Here is a 9,868-nt window from a genome sequence, read left to right as displayed (position 1 = left end):
TGTGTTTGTACTTGAAACGTGTGTGTGTGTTTGTACAGTGAATGAATCAGGAGGTCTTCATTGTAAAAAAATAAAAAAAATAAAAAAATAAAAAAAATTATTGACATTCCCAACTCTATTTTCTAGTGGTCACATCCAATAATTTTTTTGAATTAAATTAGTAATTCTAATTCAAAAATTAACCACCCTACCCTAATAGTCAAATAATATTTTTTTAATCATACCCTTATTGGGGGCTGAGCCCCCCTAAAATAAAAATCCTAGAATCGCCCCTGTTTGGAAATCCTTGTTCTCTCCATGGTTTTCTTTTTCTTTCTCTTTTTTTGTAAAATGTAATTCTTTACTTTGTTACCAGCTCCTCAACCCTAGATGTGTAGCTATGCAACACTATACCTCCTCCTCAATGTAAATATTCAAATAAGCCCCTCTTTTTTGATCCAGAAACATACAATACAACATGCAATGCTGAAGTAATTTATTGATGTGGAAAGCAGAGATAAACAAAGATAAGTAAATACACAAACCCCTGGATCAAACTGGGGTTAAGAGTCAGGTGCATTTAAAACCATTTCAAACCTTTACTGAATGTGCACTGAAACTTATTTATCTTAAGGATAAAAGGTGCATACAGGTAAAATCAAAACAATGAAAAAAGTGCAATATTAGTATTGCTCAGAAAACAGAAGTTTGGTGTTTTGGTATTTTGCTTGTAGGATCAGTGGACTGTGGCGTATCATCCTCTCATTCCACTTAATCTGGCAATGAAATCAGAAAAACATTATTAAGGCAACATGCACAGTATAAATAGTACAAATGTCTACACACCATCTCTCTCCTTTTATTGCTCACCTGAAAACACCTCAACCTCACACAGTGAGAGATATTCATTGCGCCCAGGAATAAAAATGTTCACATATCGCCCCTTAATAGGCTTAAACTCAAATGATTTTGTCTCTCCAAGTGGAATGGACACAACAGTCACAGCCCTGTGAAGACACAGAGTAACAGAGAAATAGAGAAATAGGGAGGGGCGTATCAAAACGGCAAGAAAAATATTAAATATACTTCCTCCAGTTAGGCAAGTTTGTATTGAAAAAGTAATGTTATCTTATTTACTCATTTTCTAACCACTTGTGTAATTATTAAGAGAGAGACAATACTTACAGCTCATTATTGTTGCCATTATTTTCCAGGCTGTTGCCGATACGGATCTGAGCTCCATTCAGCCTCTCTGCACCACCATCTCCACGATTAGTGATGCTAACCCTGGTTACCTTGTAGACTAACCCCAAGTCAACTCTCCACCAGGGCTCCCTGTCCCCATTAGTCGCACTGCATGACCCACCACCCCAAATTGAATTCCTGTTGCCATCGACAGCCCTTTGAGCTACTCCTCCAGAGACTGTGGAAGACTGGACAACTGTGGCTCCAAGAGCAAGATTCCCTGTTTAACATAAAATAATAAACAATCACTACTTTAATGAGCTAAAGTATAATCCCAATAAAATGGGCAAAATAATGCTAAGCTATTTTTACACGTTTCATTGCAAATCAATATGTCCATATAACTATTTATTTGTTTTACATGACTGTACAATATCCCTTAAATATTTGTCTTGCTAGCAATATTTTTTTTTTCACGGAAGCTTTATGTTTATTACAAGCGAGCTTATAAAATATTTCAACTTAAATCAATATTTTGTGTCCAAAATGATTTCTGTTGAGGCCAGTAGCCATGTAGTAAGCCGGGGTCTTGATCACCCTGTCGGGTTTATTTTGCGATAAAATCCGTCTCGATGTACATTATCCCTTATTGGTTACCAAATGTTCAGTAAGAATATTATACATGCACTATCGACAACATTGAAAGTAATGAAGAACACTCACTTGGACCACAAATGTATGATGGTGTGTCCATTACTGTTGATAAAATAATAAAAGTTACACACACATTAATAAGTACATAAACAACTTCAATCAGTCTTCTCTCTGTCCCTTACCTGCAAACACCTCGACTTCACACAGAGTGAGGATTTCATCATTCCCTGGTAAAAAAATGTTGACATATCGGCCATTAACAGACTCAAATGAAAATGTTTGTGTGCCATCAGGAGCAGTGAGAATAGTTGCAACCCTGCAAATACATCAAGAACAGTGTTAAAATGAAAACCAGAATCTATGCAACAATGCACGTCTAACTAATTCAATTCAGCTGTATTGAAACTAGCACTAATACAAGAAACAAATGTCTAATCACAATCTGAATAAAGTATGTTCAAGTCCATCTCCATGGCTGTGGCTCGATGAGTGGTCGGTTTGTGAAGTTACAATTTTACCTCCTGTTTTATTAAACCAGACTGAACATCGTAAACATGGGAAGATGATAAAACAATTGAAACACTTCTTACAGCTCATTGTTGTTTCCGTTGTTGTCCAGCTTGTTACCAATACGAATCTGAGCTCCTCTAAGGCGGTCTTTGCAACAGTCTCCACGATTAGTGATGGTAACGTTGCTTACACTGTAGACATTTCCAAGGTCAACTCTCCACCATGGATTAAACTCAGTTTTAGTGAAAGTGCATGAGTCCTTCTTGTAATCTGATTCTCTGTTTCCATCTACTGCATGTTGAGCATCTCCCTGTGGGTGGCCTAAGGAGGACTGCACAGCCACGCCATTAAGAGCAAGATTCCCTGTTCAAGATGATAGGAAATCGACAAAAAAAAAAGGATAAGACAGGTTCAAAGCATTACAAATAAATATAAATAAATAAAACACATTTTCAATTACCATATTTCAGGGTATAATTTTAATAAATCAATCTGATCAAAATGTAATACACAATGGTTAGAGATTTTTAAATCAGGCATTTTTACTTGTATTATTCTAAACGTACCTTGGGAATCAGCGACGCACATCCCAGTAAAAAGTGTTAGAAACAAAATCACACACATGGCCATCCTAATATAAGACATAACAACACATCTCATATCAGCATATGAAGGAATCATTTTCAATTTCTGCTCCTCATTTAAACAAAGAAACATATATATATCACTATTGTAATGATAAAATGATATAGAAGAACCCCATGGGCCCTATTTTAACGATCTGAAACGCAAGTATCAAGCGCGAAACGCAAGTAACTTTGTGGGCGGATCTCGTAAATCTAAAATGTGTTGGTCTGAAGTAGCTTCATTATTCATAGGTGTGGTTTGGGTGTAACGTGAAATAAACCAATCAGAGCGACATCTTACATTCCCTTTAAGAGCAGGCGCGCTTGTTCCATGGCGGATTGCTATTATAACGGCGGATTTGCCAGGAGAGGTTCACAGCCGAGGAGACCGACGCTCTCGTCAGGGCCGTAAAACTCAGAGAAGTGACATTGGGGATGGAGAAACACACCCAGATTAGCTTCGGTTAAACAGGCGTATAATAATTTGGGTAAATGTGTAAGCTAGATTTATATCTATTTTTTCACAACTTCATGGACACCACAATGATTTCCCTCGTGTGGAATATTTTTCCTAGTAATTATGCATGGTTTGCAAAAATGTGAACTGCTGCGTCTGTGTGTAGATGAGAGGAGCAAAGTGTATGCGCGTTGTGCAAACGCTACATTATGGTCAAGCATGCGCCCTTAAAATAGCATCTGAACGCGCCACTGAAAACACGCCACAAACTTTAGACGATGTTTCTCCTGGTCTGTGGTGGAATTCTTTTCTAAAACTGCAAAATAGCACCAGGGAACGTTTGCGCCAGAACACGCCTCTCTTTTCGCTGAACCGTCCCCGGAGAGCAAGTTCATTCCCTCATTTACCGACGTGCGTCTGCCAAAGTGCGTCGGGTGCAAAATAGGAATGATACATGTACGTGTACAAAGTCAATTGCGCTGGGTGCAAGATAGGGCCCAAGATAGAGCCCCATGACTTAAAGGTGAACTAAGTAACTTTTTTACCTTAACTGAACAGCTTCGGAGTCATTGGAATGGTTATATTACTTATTTCGGGTTGAATGGTGTTCGTCTCGCACCCCCCCGGATGTCCGTGAGCGGAAAACACGCACTTGCAACTTTGGGGCGTCGGGCCACCGGCCGCCGCGTCAGGAAGTATCGCGTGATATCAGGTCTCGCGATGTAAACAATTGCTTTACGGCCAAAAGAAATCTGCTAAAATGCTGTCATTATTGCGCTCCCTCACGCTGTTTGAACCCGAATGAAGAAGACGTTTTAAAGAATGTCCCATCTGCTTTGATGTCGTTGATCTACTAGCCTCTGGTGTCCGAGAATCGCCTACGAGTTTTTACAACAGTGTTGTCAAATATCTATTCCGAAGCTGTGGGGGGAGCTCTAGAGAGAAACCTGCGATAAAAAAGCGAGAATACAACGAAGAAATCCCGAAGCTACTGAGCTCTGCCTTAAAGTCGGTATAATGTTACAAACCTGCCTCGTTCTTTGGATTTTAAATGCCTTTGCTGAGTTTGCTCTATTTTTATTTTATTTCATCTTCTACGCCCATGATATTAAGACAATTTGGTAAAACTTTACACTGTTATTATAGTTAACTAAAACTTTCTTTTCTTTCTTTTGGAATTGTATTGTTAGTTCCCTTTCGTTGTCACTCCGAGTTACATCGGATGACGACGAATGGGGTTTCGCTTAGAAAGCCTATCACCTTCGAGTATATAAAACGAGCCAATGGCAAAGAAATGCCATGGGTCTGCGGAATTTGCATAGCGTAACTCCGCCCTACCCTGCGAGTTGCCTCCGGAGCCAGGCTTTTTGCGGGGGTATCCGGGAGGCAACACTCTCTTTCTGCTGTTGGAGATGTGAGGAGCTAGAGGCGGCGCCCTCACGAGACTGCCCCCTGGCGGCAGGCTCGCGAGGTTTGGGATGACGGCGGGGAATCAGCTGTTTAAATGCGGCTGACTGCCTCCTCGTCTCCTGAAACCTCTCGACGACGTTATTAACGCCGTCGCCGAAGAGGCCACGAGGAGAGAGGGGGGCATCGAGCAGACAAGCCCTGTCCTTGTCGCCGAGACCCGCTAGCGTCAGCCACAGGTGCCTCTCCGTAGCCACCAGTGCTGCCATAGGGCGACCGATAGCGCGGGCCGTCTCCTTGGTGGCACGGAGAGACACATCTACCGTACGACATAATTCTCGAATATCGTCGTAGGAGACTTCCCCACTCTCATCCACTTCTTTCAGCAGGTCGGCCTGGTACGCCTGAAGCAGCCCCATAGTGTGCAGGCAGCCACCAGCCCGACCCGCCGCCATATATGCCTTCCCCACGAAAGCTGATGGAGTACGGCAGGGCTTGGTGGGGAGCGCCGGACGGGAGAAGCCGCAGCGCGGGCTCCCGAACCCTGAGCGGGACAAATGGATTCAGCATTGGAGTGTTGAGAAAGGACCTCGGTCGTCTCAACATCCATTGCTAAATCCTTCTGTGATCCCCATGAATGCATTCGCCGCGCTGCCTCAGCAGACGCGGGTCCTGATCCACTGTGAGCACGTGGTTGGCCTGACTCTTTATCGAATAGAGCCAGGCGGGAGCGGAGCTTTCTCAGGGACAATTTTTCACAATGCTCACAGGCAGCACCCTCGAGTGCTGCCTGAGCATGCTCCATTCCCAAACAAACCACACAAAGAGCGTGAGTATCCCCCTCACACAAAAAGCGTGGGCAAGGAGGTACACATTTCTGAAAACTCTTTTCCGCCATAATATCTCTTTTCAAAGACAAACAACACCAAATAGAACGAACAGTGACACAGAACGCTGCTGAAGAACAGAAGCTGTCATTTCCTTGTTCCTGTGACCCTTATATAGCGTCCGGGTCACCGTCACATGTGACGTCATGACGCACGATGACGCGCACCAATCCAGATTGGAATAGTTGTATAGTGGCTTCAGATAACGCATACCGAAGGCATTCCCCGTAGCGTTTATATTAGACGCAGCGGGAGTTCCCCGAAACGATGGGGAACATCCTACTATGTTAAAGTTGTAGTGAGCGAGGTTTTGTAGGCGGTTTTTTGAACCGATAAGTATTACTTCTGTCTTGTCTGGATTTAATAAAAGAAAATGAAGCGTCATCCAATCTTTTATATCTTTAACGCACTCTGTCAATTTGGATAATTTAGCGTTTTCATCTGGCCGTGATGAAATATAGATTTGAGTGTCATCAGCATAACAATGGAAACTAATTCCATGTTTCCTTATAATATTTCCAAGTGGCAGCATATATATTGAGAATAATAGAGGGCCTAACACAGATCCCTGCGGCACTCCATAGTTTACTGGAGTTATGATCGATTTTTCTCCATTTAAATAGACAAAATGGTAGCGGTCAGATAGGTATGATCATCTTGTCCTTGAACACCAGTATAATTTTGTAGTCGATCTAAGAGTATTGTGTGATCTATAGTATCGAACGCAGCACTAAGATCAAGTAAAACTAGTATTGAGATTTTTTCAGTTCAGTCTCAGCTCCTCAGCGAAGACATATCTGCATGTTGCGAGCGCACTTCCTTATATACCCCCAGGGTAGGGCGGAGTTACGCTATGCAAATTCCGCAGACCCATGGCATTTCTTTGCCATTGGCTCGTTTTATATACTCGAAGGTGATAGGCTTTCTAAGCCAAACCCCATTCGTCGTCATCCGACGTAACGTCTCCGTTCCCTACTCAGGGAACGAGGGTTACATACGTAACCGAGACGTTTGTTGTGCTTAAATCATCGCTGTACAAATAATTAACTTCTTCCTTTCAGATTCCTTAGATTCGTTTTCAGATCGTGGTTCCGGTTAAACGTACCAGTTTTCATTTCGACTGATCAAAGTTCGGCCGAGATACAACCTCTGAACCAATTTTGGGAAAAAACTGAATACTGTACTTTTCTAAATTCTTGAAATGAGTCTTGATGTAAGATGTTTAATGTGATCAGCATCAGATGTATTACGTTTTATTTTTCTAGGTCAAATGGTTCAAAAATTATAACCATTTGAATGAATTTTTTTTTTTTTTTCGGTTCATATCCTCCTGAGACCCAGAAAAAAAAAGTTTTGTGAATTTAATTTTTTTCCATGTCATCACACTGTTTAGAGCACAATAAACAAATGGTAAAAAAACATTTTTGAAAAATAATATTTTATTCATACGTTATGCTATGTCCTCTGTAGTGGACGCCAGGACTAAGTTGTTTAAAAAATAAAATGACATGAAATTATATGTATAGGCAAAAACAATGGGATTTTTTTTCAATCACCAATAAATTTTGGGGTTTCAGGATTTTTTCAACCAAAATTTGTATAAAGATTATTCTCAACTATGTTATGAAAGAAATAACGGAATGAATTGATACACCATTTTACTTTATGCAATATGTGGGTAAAATGGCCATAAATTAATATTCCCATTCAATGCAATGTATCAACCGGTATACACTGTATCTAATTTGCACATTAATGTGTTCTTGGAGCAACATTTAATGAAAAAAGAAGTGTAATAATTGGAGTAATAAATGGCATTAATTGGAGTAATAATATCTAATATTTCATAGGAATATTGATGTATAATTTATTTCCATATTCACTTGTTGTGTCTCCCAGAATGCCTGATAAACATGATTTAAGTCCTGATGTCCTCTACAGTGGACACGTTTGAAATCAATGCCCTGTTCTGTAACAAAGTCATTTTTGTTTATTTGAAACCCCTTAACATTTTCCTGAGATGTTGTTTTATGAAATACAATTTGAAAAGTAGTCCAATTTAAATTACAATTACAATATATTATCATATTTCCATAAGAATGCTACATTTGATCACTAAATTAATGTCAGACATTTTTAAAGACCAAGGAGTAGTTGTTTTCATGGTGAAACCTCCAAACATTTGGTTGTGAGGTTGTGGTCATGTGACATGTATGATGAGAAATTCACTAAAAAATAATGTCCACTACAGTGGACAAAAGTCTATTCTTGGGTCCCAGGAGGATTTATGGCTGCCATTGACTCCCATTAGGGAAAAATAATAATAAGAAAACTAATGGATTCCAATTATAATGTTTTCCCGGTGTTGAAAGTGCATAAACATTCAACTCACCTGGAATTCATCAATGTATCAACCTCACAGAAAACCTTCACGATTCAGCAGTTATCTGCTTTTAAACAAAATAATACATTTTTATATGAACAACAAATAGCAATATTAATACATGTTTATAAACAATTGCTATACTTATTTTTTAATCCAATATATTATTCATATGAGTTATATTATGCCCTATCAAAACAAAAGGTGTCCTATTAAACATAGATATAAATATGAATACGAACCAGCAGTCTGAAGATGGTCTAGTTGAATAATATTGTGCTCAGAAATGATGCTCTATTTATTGTTGAATTAAGGCCCTCCCAACCAAATAAGTCTTATCTGATATCTGTAAAATAAACATCAAATGGACCATTACTGTCAGGGTTATGTTTGTTTTTGATCTGTTTCCCTGTTCTGGGATGCGTTTTCCGTACGTCGCTAACTCAGTTAGCTGGATTTGATTGATGGCGATATGGCATGATCTTGGTCTGTTTGGTTTTTGACTCATCCTGGACTTGCTGTCATAGCAACATGTGCGTAAGCTTAAACCTCTCGCGAGCAGCTTATTTCATGTCAACAAGATTAGATTGCAGCTTTATAAGCGGAGCTGATGCGGGAATTCCTTTAGCGCAGTGCGATAGTAGGCTACTTTTTGATAGATATGTTTTCTGATAGATTCGTGAGGGTGTCATTTACATAATTAAATGTTCAACTCGTCAGAGTCAGGCTTTAACAACGGCAACGACCTGTGTGCATTGCTCTGCAGAGTTTTTGCAAGTGGCACTTTCCTTTACACTATTAGAGTTTGATGCACTCTGTCGTGCATTTGCAAAGTTTACCTGGTGCTCAAGCTGTTTTAGGGGTATTTCCAAGCTACTTAAGACCCAAGGTTGTAAAGCACATTTTTATTGTTTATTTTTTTGCCAACGCAGCTAAACTATATTATAATTTTTAATGAAGATCATGGAATCATGACAATGCCAGTATGACTTACAGTATGTGTCCCTCAGGCTTCACTAATGTGATTGGTGCCATAGACTGCACACGTTCCCATCAAGGCCTCAGTGAAGGGGATTTTGTGAACTGAAAGGGGGTTCACAATGTAAATGTGCAGGCAAGTTTCTATTACGATTCTTAATATTCCAGATTAGTAATATTATATCAAATTTTTAAAAAAAATCTAAAAAGTATGCAGTGGACTGATTAAATTCTCTTAGATGGAGTGTACCTGTATGTTCCATATCACAAATTTGGAAGCAAAATGGCCAGGATCTGTGCATGACTCAAGAATTTTCAGAGTCATATTTATGCACATTATTTGAACGTGGTAAGGAAAAATATAAATATCAAGCTCACTGTATTACATACACTTGCTGATCCTAACAGAACTGCATTTTTCCATTATACAGATTATGATGGGATCCTGTTTGGAGATAGTGGCTATGCCTGCAGGCAGTATTTTATGATGTATTCCATGACCCAAACCCTGGACCACAAACCTGTTACAATGCAGCTCTAGCCAGGACAAGGGCGCGCATTGAAATGACCTTTGAGCAACTAAAATTCGACTGTCCTACATAGTTCATCTCCAACCCTAATCAAACACATCTGCATTTAATTTCCAAGTGATCCTGAAGACCTTGATTGGTTGCTTCAGGTGTGTTTGATTGGGGTTGAAGATTAACTGTGCAGGACAGTTGATCGGCAGGAGCAGGATTGGGCACCCCTGGCCTGAGGCTTGATGATGACCTCCGGCTACAGCCTGTGCACTTGGACTGAT

At 39.9% G+C, this 9,868-nt stretch overlaps 1 protein-coding gene across 2 annotated transcripts; it reads right to left on the bottom strand.

Moving 5' to 3' along the window:
* Positions 1-459: 459 nt before the first annotated feature.
* Positions 460-8,358, bottom strand: LOC307162676 (uncharacterized protein). Of its 2 annotated transcripts, XM_079878170.1 has the most exons (9): positions 8,331-8,358; positions 8,098-8,152; positions 2,895-2,959; positions 2,409-2,691; positions 2,001-2,134; positions 1,888-1,920; positions 1,165-1,444; positions 850-986; positions 460-755 (listed from the first exon to the last, which is right to left on the bottom strand). In XM_079878170.1, exons 2-9 carry the CDS (start codon positions 8,106-8,108, stop codon positions 751-753), a joined length of 948 nt encoding a protein of 315 aa, XP_079734296.1. In that variant the 5' UTR covers positions 8,109-8,152; positions 8,331-8,358; the 3' UTR covers positions 460-750. The 2 variants fall into 2 exon arrangements, with proteins under 2 accessions (XP_079734296.1, XP_079734297.1); XM_079878171.1 differs by lacking the exons at positions 8,098-8,152; positions 8,331-8,358 and having other exon boundaries at positions 2,895-4,244.
* Positions 8,359-9,868: the final 1,510 nt, after the last annotated feature.

This window comes from Squalius cephalus (genome assembly GCF_949319135.1).
Source record: "Squalius cephalus genome assembly, chromosome: 8".
Classification (NCBI taxonomy): Eukaryota; Metazoa; Chordata; class Actinopteri; order Cypriniformes; family Leuciscidae; genus Squalius; species Squalius cephalus.
The sequence above is the reverse complement of the archived record's forward strand: the minus strand, read 5'-3'. Positions and strand labels throughout refer to the sequence as shown.